Source organism: Haliotis rufescens, unplaced genomic scaffold (genome assembly GCF_023055435.1).
Source record: "Haliotis rufescens isolate VD_foot unplaced genomic scaffold, xgHalRufe1.0.p SCAF_7, whole genome shotgun sequence".
Lineage (NCBI taxonomy): Eukaryota > Metazoa > Mollusca > Gastropoda > Lepetellida > Haliotidae > Haliotis > Haliotis rufescens.
In genome coordinates, this window is record NW_025964361.1 from 8,540,989 (window position 1) to 8,565,198 (window position 24,210).

The window sequence follows — 24,210 nt, forward strand, 5'->3', positions numbered from 1 at the left end:
ATGCTTCTTACAAACAATGGATCACAATTTGGACGAATCAAGGATTCGAACCAACGGATTAGCGGATCCTGACAGCTAAGGGATGCAACTCTGCCATACCTTCACATCTGTGGCCAACTAATCTTTTGACAACGTCATGTCACCACAAGCCAGAATGAAAACGTCAAAGCCAATTAGTTATATGTGCTCGAATTTGTCACGTGAAAATGAGAACGATTCGTGACTCTCTCACTCACTCATCTTTTCCTGCTTCATACAAAGGACTCACCATGAGGGGTTTGCCATCAGGGTCTCTGAGGTCTTTGGATATCTCCATCATGTCCAGAGATAGCCGCGCTATACATCTGGCGTGGTCAACACACGGCTCCGGTAGACCACTCACAACCATGTACTTGTCGCCCACCGTCTCCACCTGGGGCAATATATATACGTATACATTAAGTACTTACAAAAGTATATTCATCAAAACAAAAGGGCTAAACTTTTAACAAAAACATAATTCCTAAGGTATGAAATATATTCTTAGTAACGCCGATTAAACTCTCCATCAGACAAAGATTAACAGGTAAATGCAAAGTCTAAACTCTAAGTAGCCCATTTGTAAGCGAGGGGTGGTCGGGTAGCCTAGTGGTTAAAGCGTTCGCTCATCACGCCGAAGACGCTTGTTCGATTCCCGACATTGGTACAATGTTTGAAGCCCATTTCTGGTGTCCCCCGCCGTGATATTGCTGGAATATTGCTAAAAGCGGCGTGAACCCATACTCACTCAATACCATTTTTTAGCACCATAAGAGACACTCATATGTTCATCATCTCATGTGAACAAAGAAATTGTTCCGGTCGGGATTAGATACACTCAAATCTGGTTTAGATTCCGCATGTTTCCAAATTAAATTAATATTTGAAACTATAAAAAAGTTTCTTGTTAACTTCAACGCGGATTTAACTCCACAGAGGGTTGTGCACCTCTGATGATGTCGCAATGTGTGCAGTGAATGTTGTATAACACAGAATGAAACTCATGTATTATACAACAGTAATTATACATAGACAACATGCATTTAGTATACATTTATGGAACTGTTCACTATGGATCTATAAGTCCGTGAATCGTTGTCATTGCTCAGGGCCCCGTACCACAAAGTTATGCTATCGCTACGACAGTCGTAAGTCTATGCTAGAGAGTAACGATCACCTTAGAGCCACGATCGCATATACAAAATATATATTGGAATATACAAAAGCACAGTTCCGCTTTAGTCCACATCAGTTATCTATTGACACGGGTAGATATGTATATTATGTAACTGGACAACAACGACTAGGCTTTGTAATCTGGGCTATGTAGTGAGTGAGTATGGTTTTACGCCGCTTTTAGCAATATTCCAGCAAACACGCCCCTTGGCTATGTAGAGACAGAATACCACTTTCTGCTAATCTGCAATGTGTATAAAGATCTCCAGAAATATTGTGTTCATCCATCACTGGGAAAATTTAATAAACTCATGTCTACCTCAAATGAAACAGTTTTAAGAAATTTAGCAATCTTATCTTCAATGCAATGAATGTTAGGAAACTTATATTATTGTGATCTGCAAGCTCGACGCAGTGTTATAATGTATAACTGGACTGAGCTGTATACTGTATTATATAATCTGCCATGGGCCGATGGCCTACATTTGTACGAAACAAAGAATTGAATTGACAATGTTATCGACACTACAAAATCCAATCCGAAAAAAAACTGTTATCACGATAGGATAAAAAAGCAAATGAGGTGACCTTGTAGTTTTTCCTTCCTTAATATAAACGTATGAAAACGGGAATACCATTGGCCTGGACCAAATATGCGGAGAATTTCTGGACAAATGGGTTCACAGAATGAAAATGGGTCGTGTCATCATATAAGCTTCCCGATAGTGTATGTCTGTAAACAAATATATTTACATATCATCCGGTACTCTATGTTGATCGGGGATTACTGACTCCATTATCATATTCAAACGTAGTTTCAATTAGTTAAACAAATTTTGAAACTAAGATTAGTTTAAGTGAGTGAGTATGGTTTTACGCCGCTTTTAGCAATATTCCAGCAATATCACAGCGGGGGGACACCAGAAATGGGCTTCACACATTGTACTCATGTCAGGAAGCGAACTTAGGTCTTCGGCGTGACGAGCGAACGCTTTAACCACTAGGCTACCCCACTGCCCCAGATTAGTTTAAGAACAGCATAGTATATGTACGCAATTAATACCTTTTCGTATGGTCAATATCATATGTTAAGAAAACAAACATATTCCTGTAGGCCTTCTGGCACGGAAATACAATAACTTATGTTATTCTGTAATAACAATATCCCTAGTGCATGTTATTTATGACATGGAAACACATGGAATTATTTACCTTAAATATATTCGGGTTTTCCTTAGGATCCAACAAAACATCAAACTTGGTATACACGCTGTTGAGGAGCTGAACTATCTTCATTGCGCCCATGCCATCAGAATTCTTGGCGCAAAAGTCACCAAATCCCACAATCCCACTGAACATCAGAGTGACGTCATTGTATTTCCGGGCAGGCACTGGGCGTTGGTGACGTAATTCGTTGGCAACGGAAGGAGGTAAAATGGAGTACATCAGACTGAAAAAAGCAACATCCTAGATACAATACACGATATGACATAACAAAAACGACATGATATTGCGCGAAAACCGTGGGTTCTGACAGCAACGACGTGTCTGGCTAAACGGGGTTTAATGTCGCGTTCATGATTATTGCACTTATATGTGTGATCGTGTGCGTGTTTGCTGCTTGACTAATGCCGATTTTATAGTGCTAGCCCACCTACATACCATGCCGCAGTTTAACATGAATACCTCATTCAGACACACTAAACAGATTTCGGGCCGACCAGTTCTCTTTTAGCACCTTAATACCGAGCACCAGGAAGGGCAACAACAACTACAATCGTTTAAGGTCTTTTGGTATGACGCGGCTCGGGATCGAACCCCGGACCTTCCGCTCTCCCAGTAGACCAGGAGTTGCCTCAAACTATAATAGTGAGTGAGTGAGTGATTTTGGTTTTACGCCGCTTTTAGCAATATTCCAGAAATATCACGGCGGGGGACACCAGAAATGGGCTTCACACATTGTACCCATGTCGGGAATCGAACCCGGGTCTTCGGCGTGACGAGCGAACGCTTTAACCACTAGGCTACCCGACCGCCCCCATACTATAATAACAGTTAAGATACTGAACAGCGTCAGGCTTGTTTCTTATAATCCAGTGGTTCCTGTCACAAGATCCTACGCCAACCGTTAAGCAAGACCCTTCCTTGTCCAGGATGGTCATATCTCTCAACAAGCGAGTACAATCCTACAGATCGGCCTTATCTCAAAACGCAACTCCATCAATGAAATAGCACCGCTTTGAAGATTAATTAAGTCTAGTTGATTCGAGTTCTTTGGACGCGATGTCACTTCGAGTCATCCTGGGCTCTGAGCGGATTAGACGGGAGCGATCTAAACACAGCACTGCGATAGACGAACATTGAAAGCCAAAGTTTACTGTTGATACCGACGGCTATCAAAGGCGTAACGACAAGAATATCATTACCAAAGAGCGAAGATGATCACTTAATTAGTGAGTTGTGTGACCCCGATGCATTGTGATGGAGACCTTCGCTCGGGCACGGAGCCCATAGGATACGGGCAGGGATGAGGGGCCGCGTATCTGAACTTTCACAGAACCCCGGGGTAGTGCATCAGTTTTCAAGATTACAGGGAAGCATTTTTCAATTGTTTTCCCTTTCCCCAGTAAAGCCACTTAACGCTCAACAAACAGGGACAGAGACGAGGAAAAGGGAAATAAGTCACAAGGATGATTATTTTCAATGAAACAACACAAACACGCAAGCAGTACAGAGAACTTATCAGCATCACTTCCCGGTATCATTTGACTTAAAGGAAAGTATTAGGTTTCCGGAATTAAAAATGCATTGGTCTGTACTTGTAAACGACGTTAGTATTCCCACGTTAGTATATGCGTGGCAGAATTGAAAGGGGTTTGATTATCGCCCAGGAAAGTCACACCTATTGAAACCAGGATCTTTGTCAATCATGTGAATAGTCCACATGATAAATTGAATTCGTAATGTTTTGTCAGTTGTTTCAGCTGCGTAGAAGTCATGTTCATGTGCGTTTGTTTGTTTGGTGTGTTGTTTAACGCCGCACTCAGCAATATTCCAGCTATGTGATTGTAAATAATCGAGTCTGGACCAGACAATCCAGTGATTGATATCATGAGCATCGATTCACACAATTGGGATACGATGACGTTCATCAACCAAGTCAGCGTGCCTGGCCACCCGATCCGGTTATTCGCGTCATACGACAAGCATGGGTTACTGAAGACCAATTCACGCCCGGATCTTCACGGGTCTTCATGTAAGTGCTGGTGAGTGAGTGAGTGAGTGAGTGAGTGAGTGAGTGAGTGAGTGAGTGAGTGAGTGAGTGAGTGACTGAGTGCTTCACACATTGTATCAATGTGGGAAATCATACACGGGCCTTCGGCGTGACGAGCAAACGTTTTAACCAATGGGCTACCAAACGACTCTTATTGTGTAAGGAAGTAGAGCAACACAAAACACTCGAAGCGCTGACTGCAAAATAAATTCTGACTCCAAATTCTAGCTCCACCCCTTCCCCGAAAAACGCGAATATTAAATGGTCGATCTCTGATATAACGGGGCGGTAGGGTAGCCTAGTGGTTAAAGCGTTTGCACGTCACGCCAAAAACCCGGGTTCGATTCCCGACATGGGTACAATGTGTGAAGCCCATTTCTGGTGTCCCCCGCCGTGATATTGCTGGAATATTGCTAAACGCGGCGTGAAACAATACTCACTGTAATATAACCTGTATGATCAATCACCAATATTCGTGAATAATTCTTTTTCTAAGAGACGGTGGGTTAAGCTGGGGTAGGGGTTAATATATTATCAGGAAAATGATAACAATAATTTACAAGGGACATGGTGACGCTACGTAACTTGGACACAATTCGATGTCAATACATCACTTGGGAAATAGTGACAACACCTCACTTGGCATATAGTTACAGCAAGCTATTTGGAAAAAAAACTATGAAACAGTTATTAGGAAAATACTTCACACACAAAATTATTAAAATATTACTGATGACAAAGCGTCACTATGAAAACGTTGCTCATAAAAAGTGAGGTGTGGTGAAATGGGGTTTAACTTCGCGTCCAAGATTATTGTACTTATATAGCGACGTGCATGCACGTGTGTGTGTGTGTGTGGCTGCTTGTACTAGTCCGGACTGATGCCGATATATAGTGCCAGCTCACTGAGATACCATGCCGCAGTTTAACATGAATACCCCACTCAGACACAGTATACTGACTCCATGGCGGGCAAGTCCTTGTTTTAGCCCCTTAATGATCCAGACAGGGTAACAACAAGTACCATCTTTTAACGTCCTTTTGGTCTAACAACCGGGGATCGAACCCCGGACCTAGCGTTCCCCGGGCGGAAGCTCTACCACCAGACCACGGAGGCGAGAAACTACATACTAAAAGCGGTTAGTGCTGTGACCAACCTGTCCGTCTTTTTCTTCTCATCTTCCAAGTCTCTGTAGGTCTGCTGCAACTGCTCCGTCAGCACTTCCAGCTTCTGCGTCAGCTTGTACTCCGCCTCAAAGTGTTCAGACAACAGCACCAGGTCGCGAGTAGCGTCGTGGAGGGGGATGTCGCTCAGATACAGGCCACGTCGGTTCAAGTCGTCGAGGTTCATGACGCTAGGCGAGCACAAGAACAGGATGCAGTTGGTCTCCTGCACATAGATCATCTCGCCCTTCAGACGCATACGGGAGTTCTCTTCGTTCTGATTGTCCATGTTTGGCAAATCCAGGACACCCTGCTTCGTCCTCATGACGTACACGGTGTTGATGTGAGACAAGATGTTCGCAAAGGAGAGATCCATATGGGGTCGGATCATGTCGAAGAGATCTGTGAGCTTGTAGTTTTTGCTGGCCAGCTGTGGGATAACACGGGCTATTGAAGAACCGATCTGCTTGACGACCAGGTTCTTGTCAAACAATACGTGGAAAGGAAACGTTCTGCAAAATGTAAAAGGGCTCATTTTCTGAACTGTTGACAGTGTCTTTTGATGTTCTAGATCTAATTTGGCGTTATTGCTCTGGTTGTTTTTCTCGACGATTGTAAACTGAACGTGGTCAATGCCGTTGTCCTTGCTCTTGTAAACGTTAACGTCCACCTCCGAGGCGTGGATCTTCTTGGCCACCGTCTTGACAATTCCTATAACTATATGCTCCAGACCCTCTCTCTCGGAGTAGTAATGTAGAACAGTGGCGCCATCTCCTTCCCGTTCCGTGCACCGGAAGGATGGCGCGCGCATGCCTGGATAGATGGTTGCAAGGTGATCATGCAAGGCATCCAAATTCTGAAGAAAGTCTTTCGTAGTTGAGCCCAACACTTTAAGAATCTTGTCATAACCCGATTCTTCACAGTACTGGAAGAACATACCGCCAAACGCCTCCAGAATGTCCGCTGCCGGTAGTTCTGACAAACACAAACGAACACACACTGATATCAAATTGTTAAATTGTACATCAACCATCAAAATACAAGTCAACCACAACAGTCAACGCATAAAGAGCACCGATCCTCGGAATATTTCGATACGATGACAAACAATCAGCCTAGTCACTGCGTCGAGCACCCCGAGCCTTGTTGTAACCTGAAATCTCCATTGTGGTGTCAGTGAGTGAGTGAGTATGGTTTTACGCCGCTTTTAGCAATATTCCAGCAATATCACGGCGGGGGACACCAGAAATGGGCTTCAAACATTGTACCCATGTCGGGAATCGAACCCGGGTCTTCGGCGTGACGAGCAAACGCTTTAACCACTAGGCTACCCGACCGCCCTGTCAATTCATAAAACCATATAAGATCCGTCAAAGAAGAGATTGCATTTTGCCTGCTTGGTTAAATTCTTGTCCTTGAATTACAAATGGCGATTTTTAACTTTATGACTGCAAAACCATAGCACGGTGTAACAGATCATTTTTGGCGACCAGCAAATGCAAGTAGACAAGGGAGGCAACTTATCACATTAAGATGCTTTTTCAAAATCCACAGATGAGAATCATAAACTAGGTCAAATATGCTTTATGTCACTTGTTCCACATATCGGTGAGAAACGTGACAACTTAACTCAATTATCTACAGCCGAGGTCAAGACAATGCAGTCCAAGGACTGAGGTTACAAGTTGCACTTGCCATGGCTACCGCGGTAGTCGCACTACGTTTACATCGCCGTGACCGGTTGTCAGTCAGAGATGCAGTTACTGTCACTCACCCAACACCTTGGACGCCGCTCCGACGAGGTCGTACGATATACCGTCGTCGTAGACGTGGCGGACGAGGAAATGACCGTCCATCTCTAATAGGGCTTCTCGCCTGAAAGAAAAACGCAATGTTTATATTTCTTCATCAACATTACGTATAAAACTGACAGCGGACCAACTATTTAATACTCCTTGATATTTGTCAGAGACAGAATATTATTTGGCGACCGATTCAATGCATGCATTTTATTCTTTTCTCTAAAAGATTAAACTGCAGCTTTCATTTACAAAAGCAAGACAAATTATTAAATAATAGTAATTATAAATATGCCAGTCTTCGCCCATGGGCCACACTTCGCCAATGGGCAGGCCCATGGGCGAGATAGTGTAAATATTGAGTTTTTTAACAATTGTTTTTTCATTTTTTCTTCCTTGGTATGTTCCCATGAAAACAGCATGTTTAATTTTGTAAATACCTTTGACCGAGAGTCGGCAAAGACCGTAGAGTTTCTGGACTTTTGGGTTTCCAGAATTAAAATGGGACGTGTTATTTCCATTTTTTTTTTTAAATTATTGTTCCCACTCCTAATCAAATGAAATGTACTTTTACATTGCAATCACCTTTATTGCAAATATATCATCATAGCTGTTTGTTATATTTGGAGTCTCGAAAAGTAGTAGTGATATCACGGCGTAATAGCTTAGTGTTGGATAAGTGAGTGCGTTTTTGGTTTAACGCAGCTTCTAACAGTATTCAGGTGTATAACGGCGTGTCAGTTTGATGTGGGTGTTGTGGTGCAGGTCTTATACCACTTTGGTGAAAACCCGAGCGAATCTAGGATTCTAACCTACGGTCATAACTTCCTGGCAAGCCTAAGGGACGCAAGTCTGCATGGCAAGTTGCTGCGCCTTTGACGATGGGGCAAGCTGGCACTTACAGTGAGTGAAGTTTTACGACGCTTTTAGTAATATTCCAGCAATATCACGGCAGGGGCTTCACACATTGTAATCATGTCGAGAAAAGAGCCCGGGTCTTCGACGTGACGAGCGAACGCTTTAACCACCAGGCTACCCCAACGCCCCGCTGGCACAAGGAAATGAAGCTCAAAATACTGTCTAACGGAAGTGAATCTACACGTTTTGATTATAGCTTTGCACAGGGATTTATAAATACAGCTTGCATTTGCTACTTGTATTTGTCTGTTTCCATTGTAGGGTATTTTTCAACTACAGTCTGTAAACATTCTTCAGTCGAGTGTCTAGTGCCCTGAGTAAATATTAATGGTGAGGTGAAATGGGGTTTAACGTCGCGTCCAAGGTTATTGCACTTATATAGCGACGTGCATGTACGTGTGTGTGTTTGTGTGGCTGCTTGTACCAGTCCGGACTGATGCCGATTTATAGTGCTAGCTCACTGAGATACCATGCCGCAGTTTAATATGAATACCCCACTCAGACAAAGTATACTGACTCCGAGCCGACCAGTCCTTGTTTTAGCCCTTTAATGCCAAGCGCCAGACAGGGTAACAACAAGTACCATCTTTTAACGTCTTTTGGTATGACGCGACCGGGGATCGAACCCCGGACCTTCCGCTCTCCAGGCGGACGCTCTACCATTAGACCACGGAGGCGGTCGTAAATATTAATGGAAATTGAAAACAACATGCTTTCTGCCGACGAAGGTCATAACATACAGCCGATTTTATTCATATAAATTACCTTGCCATTCCTGGGGGACAGAACAATGTATGTCTGTTTGAAACATCAATTTAATGTAATCAAAATAATAGACTGCATGTAGACTGCATATAATTATATTTCAATTCTAGTGAAAAATATACATTCAATAATACTGTTTTTCTTCCAGCTAACATTAAGGCCTACAAGGGACCGACCATTTGATGTCCTTGGGGGACTGGGTTTTTAAATCGAGATTAGATATTTTTTCGGCTACAGTTCCAAAACCAGGGTTTTTTAAAACTTAGAGCCTGTAATTTGTGCGGCAGGCAATTGTTTTTACAACAGTCTGAAGTAATATGATTTTATTTCAAGATTTCTCGGGGACAATCTTTATTTTTCGATAAAATCCCTTCAGAATATCAAATGGTCGGTACCTCATGGATTTGAGGCTTCTAATCATGTGCAATGATGTGACATCAGTTATATATTCGGAAATCAATGGAAACGTGTCGCATATCACAAGGCTTTGATCCGCCTTGTAAGCCTCTGGCCCCACCTTGTAAGCCATTGGCGTCAAACAGTATAACTGAGAGTGAGTGAGTGAGTATGGTTTTATGCCGCTTTTAGCAATATTCCAGCAATATCACGGTGGGGGACACCAGAAATGAGCTTCAAACATTGTACCCATGTCAGGAATCGAACCCGGGTCTTCGGCTAGACGAGCGAACGCTTTAACCACAAGGCTACCCGACCGCCCTTATAACTGAGAGTTCCATTGACTCGAAAATAAACAAACCCAGCTAAATCCGTCATACTGGTCTCCTTTTATACATTCGATGAACGCCGAAATAACAAAATGGAATCAACTGTACTATTGAGCATCTCCAACTTCTCTTTAATCAATAGTTCCATTTGCTAAATTACAGCAACACTGCAACCTGTTCAAGCTTACTGTTAAATAAATCTCTTGTTCAATATGATTTTGTTTTCTTTCATTTTCAGCTTATTTCAAGTCTGTGAGCAAGAGACAAGCCAATCTGGCGTATGCTCAAACACTTCCGGTTGCGCATGCTCCATAAGCGTCAGAATAGTCCGGAATGAACTGCTTCACCTCCTAGTCTATCAAGACGCCAGCGCCTCCCCGACCATGGCGAGGATCGCTGACCTGACTTGGACGCCACAGTCAATTGTCTCAGGCAGATTAGTGCCATAAAATTAAGTCGAATTTCATGCGAGAATGGTAAGCAGTCAATAAACAGCAAGAAGTGGAGCTTTCTTTGATTGGAGCTCCGCATGGATGTTGTGTGTGTTCAGACACATATCTCGCTTACTCCCACCCCATGTTAAACTCGCAATGAATATCGGACTGCCCCGCGTCGGAATGTCACTCTTGTTTTGCCTTCACATCAACAACAGCTAATGGACCAGTTACCACTGGGGAAATGGCTGCATCATGGATGATCTACATCCTCGTCTGTGACAGTCATAGATTCAGATATCAATTGTTACCCTCATGATGATGAAGAAGAAGAAGAAGAAGAAAAAGAAGAAGAAGAAGATGATGATGATGATGATGATGATGATGATGATGATGATGATGCTAATAATAGTAGTAGTAAAATTAATAATAATATACACGTAGACCAAACATAAAAAGTACTACCATCATCGACATCATTGATAATAATCATCCACTATAAGGTAAATACGTACAGCTTGGGTTTCGTTCAACAAATTGATATTAACCCAACGACAATAAATGACCAGTATGTTAAAGTATGAGAGTTACGAAAAACGTAGCACTAAGATCACCGTTCAAGGGCCATTAGATGTAGCTGCGCATGTACATCGCGATGGTGAGTATTTCACATATGACCCCTTATATTAGCCTGTTTCTCCAAGATTCCACGAACAACCTTCACAGGAATTCATAGGAATTATGTGAATAAACTGTAAAGCTTTAAAGGTCAGTATATTATCTTTCCATTCATATTAAACACCTAACACAGTGAGAACGTTCGACATTTACAAGGAGAATGTCAACGTATCAATGACACTGTTCATGTCAACCGAATGCATTTGTATATGGTTCGAATGAACAGCTTTTAACAGTATTCCAGTCATATCGCGGCGTGTCAGCTTAATGTGGGAGGAAAGCCCGAAGTGATGCAGGTCTCAGACGTTTACCACTTCGGTGAAACCCACGAGCAAGGGTATGGTGCTGACAAACCTAAAAACATAATCGGGGCGAACCGGGATTCGAACCAACAAACATTGGTTTCTGGCGTGCCCAAGGGACGCAACTCTGCACAGCGAATGGCGGCGCCTTAGACGTCTGGGCCAACCGTGCCCCTCACATATGGTTCGAATCCCAGCACCATACCATTACTGTTTCACCACAGTGGTAAACACCTGCATCACGTCGGGCTTTCCTCTCACATTAAACAGACACGTCTACATATAACTGTATTACTGTTGAAAGTGTTTAAAACTAAAACCCACGCAGAATGTTATGTCTAAACGTTATGTCTAACTGTTGAGCGGATTTTCTGTTTACCGCGGAAGAAAGAAACACGGAGCCATGTACTGGTGGGCTCGGTTCAACCATCATAATGTAATGAAAGCTTCCAACATCAGTCTTCTACCTTCCTGGTAGGTCAGGTTAGGTGAGGTGCAAAGAGGTTTCAAGGTTATTGCACTAACATAGCGACACGCCTGTATGTATCCTAGTCCTGACTAATGCCGGTTTCATAGTGCTCGCTCATTGTGATGCCATCCGCATTTTTACATGGTGAGTGAGTGAGTTGTGTTTAACGCCGCTTTTTACAGTATTCCAGTTATATCACGGCGTGTTTACATGGATACCGAACTCAGTCATAGTGTACTGACTCGGACCCGACCGATATTTGTTTTATCCCCTTATGCCGATACCAGTGAAGCCGTAAAAGGTGACTATGTTTGTCGTAAAAGGCGACTAATAGGATCGGGTGGTCAGGCTCGCTGACTTGGTTGATGCATGTCATCGATCCCAATTGCGTGGATCGATGCTCATGATATTAATCACTGGATTGTCTGGTCCAGACTCGATTTTTTACAGACCGACGTCATATAGCTGGAATATTGCTGAGTGCGGCGTTAAACAACAAACCAACCAACCAACCCTTATACCGAGCGCCAGGCAGGGTAACAATAAGTACAATCAATTAACGTCCCCGGCCAAGAATCAAACCACAGTCCTGTCACTCTCCGGGCAGACGCTCCATCCACTACACTACGACCTCTTTATAGCAGGCGCAGACCCTCCTCTTATGCCCAGACTGGTCTGCAGCCGTACAAGCCAACAGAAAACATTGACCACTGTCCAGTCCAAACACTTAATATCAAGTGACCTCAACGTCGACCTGGCCAGGAAGTATCCACCTGGTCAGCTGCTATAATCAGCTCAGGAAACAGATCTGGTGCACCCAGAGGAATGCATGGCCCAACATACACAACAAGGGCCACGCAACATGAATTGTCAGCCCTCACCAAGGATATTATCGTGCTCTTGGATTAATCAACCGGCGTGATAGTGCTGCTTGACCACCTGGATCAGGAAGCCTAGTTTCATTAATGTAAACAGTTTATACAAGCATAATGTGCCCTGATGGAGCTTCTGTCTTCTTAGCACGTCTCAATATATTGTGGCTTAACCCGGGCAAATCACATAAAGAAGACTTCTGGAGACGAACCACGCTTACAGATGTTTATCAAAGCGCCATTAATACAGCTTGTGTACAAGGCACATGGCAGAATTATTTACACATTGCCCCAGGTCACATCAGGATCTTACACACGGCCATAATTCCATCTCACTGGAGATTAGTGGACACCAAATACTGCTGGCTTGGTTGTGTTGAACAATTCCTGGGGGTAAAGTGTGAGTGAGTCGGGTTTAACGCCGCTTTTAACAGTATTCCAGTTATATCGCGGCGTGTAAGCTTAATGTGGGAGGAAAGCCCGAAGTGATGCAGGTCTTAGACGTTTACCACTTCGGTGAAACCCACAAGCACGGGTATGGTGCTGACAAACCTAGAAACATAATCGGGGCGAACCGGGATTCGAACCCACAATCATAGGTTTCTGGCGTGCAACTCTGCACAGCGAATGGCGGCGCCTTGGACGACTGGGACCCCCGTGGCCCCCCCCTTTGGGGGTAAAGACTGGGTTGTTTTATATGGGCAGGATACGCTCGCCTTTTCGCGAACACCTGGTGTTATAACTAATTTATTGTGATTCATAAACTTGCTGAGATCAAGTTGCAATCGTACAATAAACTTATATTTACAGATGTCAAGGTCTTTTCCCGTGCGACGTTTAGGTACGAATGACAGAATGTTTATCAAGCATGCTGATGATTAGTGCATGTGTTGAAACGTCACCTTGAATGAGAAGTTGAAATCTGTCAGTCAGACCTGTCTTCACTGATCCCACAGCTTCTAACTGCCACTTATAGATAGTATTCCCATGTATCCCTCTCGGGAAGATTAAAATGTATCTCCGTCGGCTACATTCGGGACAGGTGCGCATACAAACTGGAAAGGATGCGAATATAATCGGGGTAGGATGCGAATACAATCGGGACAGGATGTGAATACAATGGGGTAGGATGCAAATACAATCAGAACAATGCGAATACAGTCGGGAAAGGATGCGACTACAATCGGGGTAGGGTGCGAATACAATCGGGGTAGGGTGCGAATACAATCGGGACACTATGAGAATACAATGGGGGTATGATGCAAATACAATCGGAACAATGCGAATACAATCGGGACAGGATGCGAATACAATCGTAAAACAATGCGAATTCAATCGGTGTAGGATGCGACTACAATGGAGATGGGATGGCCATAAATCTCGTGAGCATGAAATTGTGACATGAAAATAACAAATCTGACCTCTAACCTGCCTGAATGCCATGTCGTTCCCTTGAAGATTTATGCTCACACTATCCACCACTGGTTACAATTACAATTTTCTAGACAGTCATCACAAAGTACTATTTCCGACAACATCGCAAACGCTAGTCTCCACACACTCTCAGTTCCAAATATATATTCTTTCCCGACGAGTCTGGTGTATTTTATGGGAACGAAAATTTGGTCCAATTTGCATCTAATAGCCACGAAGCCCATGTAACAACTGTTGACGAGTGGAAGACATATTTGTTTAGGAGCTACTGCCAAGAAAACTGTCGAAAGGTAATGAAAAGCACGTGGGAATACGGCTTGCCACGTTCCCCAAATGTGATTACCGAATTAATGTAGCTCTGTGCGAGAAGGGGTCCAACCGAGAAGTGGAATTTCCCCCCTGAATGTGCATTACCAGCGGGTAGCTAATTAAAGAAATTCGGAAACACGTTAAAACAAACAACGTAAACAGGGCAACGCGGTCGGCTTATTTTGTTCGATTTTAACTCATTTAAGAAACTGAAAGATCTAATTCCCGTTGAAGCATCCGGTGTGTTCACATTGCAGAATTAGTGTTTCATACCAACGCTAGGGGATCCCTAACTTCCTGTGAATTGCCTATTGCGCTTCCTTGCAGAGCGATTGACGTTCGTTAATGTTTGTTTGTTGTTTAGCGTCGCACTCTGCAATATCCAAGATATTTGACGGCGGTCTTTATATTATTGAGTCTGGAGTCTGGGGTCAGAAAATCGTTTGATTGACATCACGGGCACCGATCCTCGGAGAATCTCGATACGATGCTCATATTGTCAATCACTGGATTGTCTGGCCCTCGATCGATTATTTACAGACCGCGGTCATATAGCTGGAGTCTGGAGTCTGGGGTCAGAAAATCGTTTGATTGACATCACAAGCACCGATCCTCGGAGAATCTCAATACGATGACAGACAATCAGCCTAGTCACAGAGCCGAGCACCCCAGGCCTTGTTGTAACCTGAAATCTCCATTGTGGTGTCAGGAAAAGGGTCATAGGTCGTCAGTTCGGAAAAGTGTGTTTGTTTGTTTGTTCGTACGTTGTTTAACGCCGCACTCAGCAATTTTCCAGCTATATGACCGCGGTCTGTAAATAATCGATCGAGGGCCAGACAATTCAGTGATTGACAATATGAGCATCTATCCGCGCCTTTGGGATACCATGACATGAATGAACCAAGTCAGCGAGCCTGACCACCCGATCCTGTTAGTCGCCTCTTACGAAAAGCATAGTCGCCATTTACGGCAAGCATGGGTTTTAAAAAAATAAACAACTGGTAAGCAGGTTGTTGAAAATGGTATGGCCAAGCGATGTTTTGTTTTGCAAAAATAAATCTTCTGAATTCCTTTTAAAATATTTTAATATAATGTCATGCAAATGCATTCAACATTTTGGGGTGATTCTTTGGGCCGTGGAGTAGCGCTCTGGTTAAACTGTTCACTTGTTACTGTGGTTCGATTCGTAACTTTACAGTGAGTGGGTGAGTGAGTGAGTGAGTTGGGTTTGACGCCACTTTTAGCAATATTCAAAATAGCATCTGCCCATCCCAAATAAACGATGTTTATTGTGAACACTGCCTGCCTCATCCCATTCCATCAATACATGAATATACTGCAACCCTCATTGGTTGATGTTAGGCGTATCTTTGGTATCTGGTGTGTTCACTGCATTTCCAAATAGCACCTGCTCTGCTAAAGTAAACGATGTTTATGTGAACACTGCCTGCTTATTTGACATCCCTCATCCCATTCGATCAGTACATGAATATATAGCTACCTACATTGGTTGATGTTAGGCGTATCTTTGGTATCTGGTGTGTTAACTGCATTTCCAAATAGCACCTGCTCTGCTATAGTAAACGATGTTTATGTGAACATTGCCTGTCTTTTGAGACATCCCTCATCCCATTCAATCAATACATGAATATACTGCAACCCTCATTGGTTGATGTTAGGCGTATCTTTGGTATCTTGCGTGTTCACTGCATTTCATCCCATTCCATCAATACGTATGCATGTATATATGGCCACATAAGCTGGCTACTGTTTATCAGTAACCACTACAGTCAAACCAGCGTAAATGTTCACTGATTACAACCAAGGCCTGAGGTGTACATCGTCGACCAGATGTGCCCGTTTCATTTACAGTAACAAATCTAATAACATGACCAGACCTCCTTCCCTTCGTCCCCAAAGCGCAGATCTCCTCCACAGAAAGATATACGTAAATGTCTATAATTCCTGATTATATTTAAGTGGCAACAAACCAATATACAGACAGGTTAGCATCAATGGCTACCCACTTCCACGTGTTCATCAAAATCCCAATTATTAATGTCTACTTTGGACTCGTTATCTTTTATCTGATGATGAAGGAGTATGTATGAGTTACAGATATGTGTTCTTGTGTATAAACCTAATGAGTTGTGCGTCTAGTCGCGTCATCTGTGATAGGAAAACACTATTGTGCTAACTATTTCAAATTCATTTCTTCTTGGGTATTCTATGACATATTGCATTATTGTATCATATTTGGCTAACTGTTTCTCAAGGTACTACCAGGTACTGTTGGTATTGAGCACATGAAGTGCCAAACAAAATGGCTCAAAATCACTATCCATAATTTTCATATCATGTTATTAATTCAACTAAAACAAGCACGCGTGGCATTCCACGATCATTGCGACGGACCCTACGCCCGTGTTTTTTTAATTTTGGTCAGGAGTTAGGGGGTGAGGTGAAATGGGGTTCAAGGTCGAGTGTAGGATTATTGCAATTACGTAACACGTGTGAGTGTGCGTGCGTGTGCGTGCGTGTGCTTGTACTAGTCCAGACTAAGGCCGAATTTATTGTGCTCGCCCACTGAGATACCATGCCGCAGTTTAACATGAATACCCAACTCAGACACAGTATACTGATTCCGAGCCGATTAGTCCTGGTTTTAACCCTTAATACAGAGCGCCAGGCAGGGTAACAACAATTAGCTTCTGTTAACATCTTTTGGTATGGCGCGGTTGGAGATCGAACCCCAGACCTTCCGCTCCACCATTAGACCACGGAGGCGGTCTCATGCTATAATAACCTCACCCGTTAAATTTAGGCAGCTCACCCGTTAAAGTTGGGCAGTACAACAGCTAGATTTCGGCAGCTAGACCTCTAGAATCGAGCAGCACACCCACTGGAGGTAGGCAGTGAAGGGACTGAATATGACTGCTTGCGAAAAGGAATCCATATTGCTACGCGACCGACCACCTTCGTGTCGCATGAAAATAAATTTCAACAGGTTGTCCTCTGCTTTCATACCAGTACGGGGTTTAAAAGTGTCCCCATGAAACGCCGAGTGCAACGTGGTAGACAAGGCCGGGCTCTAACAAACCGCTACATAGAATGCCTTAACGAAATTAACTCAATTTCAGTATTAAACATCTCGTGTCCCACACGGAGTCTGGCCGTTTACCATTCAAATACCCACATCAATCAGAATAAACAATATTACACAAAATATCGAAAAACATCAAATAGAGACATTCAACTCAAGAAATACTTATTTATTCATGTTTCGTGCCAATGATAACCTTTGCCTGTTTGAGAACAATCAGTTTACCAAAATGAATGTTTAAAACATAATGCCATTTCACTATGGCTTCTCGACTTCAGATTGTACAGGAATTTATTCGTGCTTTAAATTGTCCTTGCCCAGCTATGTCTATGGAATCGCTAACCTGCACTTCTTTTATTCTGAGCACGAATGCTTCTAAAACCATCTTTGATAGCATCCACGTCGACTATTTTTATCTTATTCTGTTTCTGCCTGAGAGGTTTCTCTTAAGTCAAATACATACTTCCTTTTCATGAAGTGAATCAAAGAATCAGTACACGATCAAGCAGCCTTTATGTCATCGGCTGACATGAAATAAACAGTGCAGAAAGCTTAAAGATCCGAAAGTGGAATCAAAAGAGCTGTGTAAATTGGCTTTCTACGTATGTCGATGCTGGGCGGCGTCGTTCGTCACATAGAATATCCGAGGGTATGGTCTCGCGTTATGTAACCACGCCACCGTGCTGTCTGTTTGAGCAGATTTAATATTGCAACTAATTCTGATCGGTTCGTGTCTTTTCTGAGACGCAGAGGCTTAGCTCTCTGTCAAACGTTCATTTAAAAGAAGATTAGAATCGAGTACTTTTGACCCTCGCTTTGCTTGATGTCACACGTACGTTTTGTCTTGGCACGTAATGTCTGAGAACGATGGACATTGTCTCGGCAAAGACCCTTGGTTATAGCAGTGGTAGAAGATCAAGAGATGAATATCGCTCTAAAATTTACGTTTGGGCTCTAAATGTGAACCTTGGAGGTAATTAAAATCTTGTCTTGGCCCACGTCGACGGCAATATTTGCCTCAAAGACTTCTCCCTCGGCTGTGGTCAATGGACGCCAGAGCGATCAACGCTTTGCCAATAATCAGTATGCAATAATCGTGCGGCTAATATCCACTATAATTGAGATATTATGCGAATTGTATTGACTCTCATCGAACCAAACGCCATGAACGTTAGTCAATATTACCACTATCGACGGTAGGGGCTTGATTCTGGTAGCTGCGATCAAGATGCTGTGGTCAGATGTTGCAGCCATTGCTAAGCCGGAGAACGCGAACTAACCTTCGTTCGCATGTGCTACACTGATGTTTTCCAGTAAACATTCAGATCAAAATGAGAACAAGAAGTTCAGTTCGCACAACCAATGAAAATGTCATGAGAATAATTCACTGCCCTTCTTTTTGTCATTTTTCACGAGTTCTTCCGAAATAAATTAGCTGCCTTTACATGTATTTTATATCTGTGATGATGCATACGCCCGATACACGGCCGTTTCCTTGATGTTCTATTCAATGCCAATTTCATATTCCGGTTGTTATCAATCTACTGCGTGATTGTAAATAGTTTAATATTTTCCGTCTCTCTTGTCTATCTGAAATGTACTTGAAACAGGACATATTTAACTATATACAATCACGAAGTAGACTAATAACAACCGGTTTTTGAAAATGGCATTGAAAAGAACATCAAGGAAACTGTCTGTATCGGTGATATTCATCATAACAGATATGACGTGCATGTAGGCATTGCATCCAGAAAAACTCATCACAACAGACCTAGGCATGGCATGAGCCTCGTACGTGACACTCACTACATCAGATCTAGGCATAACATGAGCCTTGTACGTGACACTCACTACAACAGATCTAGGCATAACATGAGCCTTGTACGTGACACTAACTACAACAGATCTAGGCATAACATGAGCCTTGTACGTGACACTCACTACAACAGATCTAGGCATAACATGAGCCTTGTACGTGACACTCACTACAACAGATCTAGGCATAACTTGAGCCTTGTACGTGACACTCACTACAACAGATCTAGGCATAACTTGAGCCTTGTACGTGACACTCACTACACCAGATCTAGGCATAACTTGAGCCTTGTACGTGACACTCACTACAACAGATCTAGGCATAACTTGAGCCTTGTACGTGACACTCACTACAACAGATCTAGGCATAACATGAGCCTTGTACGTGACACTCACTACAACAGATCTAGGCATAACTTGAGCCTTGTACGTGACACTCACTACATCAGATCTAGGCAAAACTTGAGCCTTGTACGTGACACTCACTACAACAGCTCAAGGTATAACATAAGCCTTGACTGACTCACTTCATCAGATCTAATCATTAGAAAAAACTTGTATTCGACTGACTCGATCTCCGCATGCCGGCATGATCCAAAACTTTTAAACTTTTGGACAACAAAGTTTCATTTATCCAATCGATGAAACATTTTCCTCTGTTTCCTTCCTCCTTATGGACTTTTTATCTACCCTGCAAACCTTCCAACAATGCTTTCGTAATGGACGTTTCTAATTCTTTTCCCTTACATTTAATACAGTGTTATTTTTGAATGCGTTGTTACTGACATCGTCAGTGCGTGAAATAAGTTTCAAGAAAGAAAAAAAATATTGAGAAGAAAATAGACATCAGAAGTTGTCACTCTAATAGCGATAATGGAACAGATATAGCTAACAAGCGCCGGGAAATAGCATCCGTAATTAGCCGCATTATTTCGTTAAAAAGACGAAATATGAAACCAATAATGAAAGAAAGCTAAAGTGATAGACAATGTGATTGATCAAAAATATCAATTTCCTATTTCTTCCGATGCTGTGAGTGTTTACTCGAATGACGTGTATGTCATTGAAATGTTCGCTTTTGATGAAAACAGATTTAATGAAACGGGACAATAACAGTACGAAGTGAATTAAACACGGTTCTTTGCGCTTATTATTGGCCCCTTGGCGAAGCAAGAAAAAACATGAACATTGAATAACGATCCGCCGTTTCAGACGGCGGTCACATTATGTCTAATAATCAATTTCCTTCCAACAATAATGTCAGAGTTTATTTTTAACCACGTTTTTCAAAAACAATCAAACTCGCGAAAACTTTGGCAGTTATTTCCATCAACTTGTAAAGTTCCCACCAATGAAATATCTCTCCAAGCGATGAGGAACATGTTTTCGTCTAGAAATAGAAGACGTAGTAAAACAGTCTGAGCGAAAACAAACAGTTTGAAAATACCAGTTTATGACTTAACGTTTTCTCCACTGCTGTGCACTTGGAAAGCGACATGCTCTTAAAGAAGCCCTACTAATCACTTGCGGAATTTACAATCAGAAATGGACCGTTGGACGACTTTAAGTGCCAAGGGTAACATCTACGTCTGCAAAAAATGACTTTGTCATAAACTTCCGTCACGCGCGGTAGCATGCCTTAAAATGTACAACCCTAGGATTCGGGGTTAGAATAGGTTCTGGGGATCACATGGTTGTCATTAAAAGAGCCGACAAAAAAGGGGATTGGGTGGTCAGTGAGTGAGTGAGTGAGTTTGGTTTTACGCCGCTTTTAGCAATATTCCAGCAATATCACGGCGTGGGACACCAGAAATGGGCTTCACACATTGTGTCTTCGGCGTGACGAGCGAACGCTTTAACAACTAGGCTACCCGACCGCCCCGATTGGGTGGTTAGGCTATATGACTTGGTTGACTTTATATCTCCATTACGTGGATATTGACACTTTGCTAACACCTGGTGTCGTCATTGATTTTCAGTGATCCATTCGTACAATGTTCACTCTGTTTTGCTTTTTACGCCCAATGGAATCTGTTTTGTGGCATATTTCAGACTGGTTATTCTCTGGCGTTGTCTTACAGGGTTTGTGACTAACATACCTCTGATCCATTTCACGACTAACATACCATGACCTATTTCACGACTAACATACCTCTGATCCATTTCACGACTAACATACCATGACCTATTTCACGACTAACTCACCTCTGATCCATTTCACGACTAACATACCTCTGATCCATTTCACGACTTACATACCATGACCTATTTCACGACTAACACACCTCTGATCCATTTCACGACTAACATACCTCTGATCCATTTCACGACTAACACACCTCTGATCCATTTCACGACTAACATACCTCTGATCCATTTCACGACTTACATACCATGACCTATTTCACGACTAACATACCTCTGATCCATTTCACGACTAACATACCATGACCTATTTCACGACTAACATACCTCTGACCTATTTCACGACTAACATACCCCTGATCCATTTCACGACTAACATACCATGACCTATTTCACGACTAACATACCTATGCTCCATTTCACGACTAACATACCATGACCTATTTCACGACTAACATACCATGACCTATTTCACGACTAACATACCTCTGATCCATTTCACGACTCACATACTATGACCTATCTCACGACTAACATACCTATGATCCATTTCACGACTAACATACCATGACCTATTTCACGACTAACATACCATGACCTATTTCACGACTAACATACCTCTGATCCATTTCACGACTAACATACCTCTGACCTATTTCACGACTAACATACTATGACCCCATTTCACGACTAACATACCATGACATATTTCACGACTAACATACCTATGATCCATTTCACGACTAACATACTATGACCTATTTCACGACTTACATATCTCTGATCCATTTCACGACTAACATACCATGACCTATTTCACGACTAACATACCTCTGATCCATTTCACGACTAACATACCATGACCTATTTCACGACTAACTCACCTCTGATCCATTTCACGACTAACATACCTCTGATCCATTTCACGACTTACATACCATGACCTATTTCACGACTAACACACCTCTGATCCATTTCACGACTAACATACCTCTGATCCATTTCACGACTAACACACCTCTGATCCATTTCACGACTAACATACCTCTGATCCATTTCACGACTTACATACCATGACCTATTTCACGACTAACACACCTCTGATCCATTTCACGACTAACATACCTCTGATCCATTTCACGACTTACATACCATGAACTATTTCACGACTAACATACCTCTGATCCATTTCACGACTAACATACCATGACCTATTTCACGACTAACATACCTCTGACCTATTTCACGACTAACATACCCCTGATCCATTTCACGACTAACATACCATGACATATTTCACGACTCACATACCTATGATCCATTTCACGACTAACATACCATGACCTATTTCACGACTAACATACCATGACCTATTTCACGACTAACATACCTCTGATCCATTTCACGACTAACATACTATGACCTATTTCACGACTAACATACCTATGATCCATTTCACGACTAACATACCATGACCTATTTCACGACTAACATACCATGACCTATTTCACGACTAACATACCTCTGATCCATTTCACGACTGACATACTATGACCTATTTCACGACTAACATACCATGACCTATTTCACGACTAACATACCTCTGATCCATTTCACGACTAACATACTATGACCTATTTCACGACTAACATACCATGACCTATTTCACGACTAACATACCTCTGATCCATTTCACGACTAACATACCATGACCCTTTTCACGATTAACATACCTCTCATCCATTTCACGACTAACATACCTCTGATCCATTTCACGACTAACATACCATGACCTATTTCACGACTAACATACCTCTGATCCATTTCACGACTAACATACATGTACCATGACCTATTTCACGACTAACATACCTCTGACCTATTTCACGACTAACATACTATGACCCCATTTCACGACTAACATACCATGACATATTTCACGACTAACATACCTATGATCCATTTCACGACTAACATACTATGACCTATTTCACGACTTACATACCTCTGACCCATTTCACGACTAACATACCATGACCTATTTCACGACTAACATACCTCTGATCCATTTCACGACTAACATACCTCTGATCCATTTCACGACTAACATACCATGAACTATTTCACGACTAACATACCTCTCATCTATTTCACGAATAACATACCCCTGATCTTTTTCCCGATTTTACATACCCCCTGATATATTCCAAGACTTCCAACCCACTAATCTATATCACGACTAACATACCATGACCCTTTTCACGACTAACATACCTCTCATCCATTTCACGAATAACATAACCCTGATCTTTTTCACGATTTTACATACCCCCTAAATTAATACAAGACTTCCAACCCGCTAATCTATTTCATGACTAACATACCCCCTGATATATTTCACGACTAACACTACCGGATACAGCCCGCGACTTACACATCCCCTGAAGACGGTTTACCTATCACTGCAGCGAAATCATAAAACTGTCCTATAAGGTAGGTATCGGTTATCGATCCTTTGTCATGAACTTTCAAAACGCCGACATATGCCGAAATAAAGTGAGTGAGTGAGTGAGTTGGGTATAACGCCGCTTTTAACAGTATTGCTGTTATATCGCGGCGTGTCAGCTTAATGTGGGAGGAAAGCCCGAGTTGACGCAGGTCTCAGACGTTTACCACTTCGGTGAAACCCATGATCACGGGTATGGTGCTGACAACCCTTGAAATATAATCAGGGCAAACTGGGAGTGGAACCCACAATCATAGGTTTGTGGCGTGCCCAAGGGACGCAACTCTGCACTGCGAATCGC

The 24,210-nt window shown here is 42.5% G+C and overlaps 1 protein-coding gene across 2 annotated transcripts in view; it reads right to left on the reverse strand.

Moving 5' to 3' along the window:
- The window catches only part of LOC124144455 (guanylate cyclase soluble subunit beta-1-like), a 70,499-nt gene that overhangs the window by 16,866 nt on the left and 29,423 nt on the right, over positions 1-24,210 (reverse strand). Inside the window, exons 1-5 of one of the 2 annotated variants that reach the window (XM_046513862.2) lie at positions 14,023-14,151; positions 7,407-7,507; positions 5,626-6,607; positions 2,407-2,644; positions 269-412 (exon numbers count right to left, since the gene is read on the reverse strand). In XM_046513862.2, the coding sequence (XP_046369818.1) occupies positions 269-412; positions 2,407-2,644; positions 5,626-6,607; positions 7,407-7,488 (1,446 nt within the window). In that variant the 5' untranslated portion in view covers positions 7,489-7,507; positions 14,023-14,151. Of the gene's footprint in view, positions 1-268; positions 413-2,406; positions 2,645-5,625; positions 6,608-7,406; positions 7,508-14,022; positions 14,152-24,210 lie in introns of those variants that run through there. The other variant, XM_046513861.2, reaches the window with a different exon arrangement.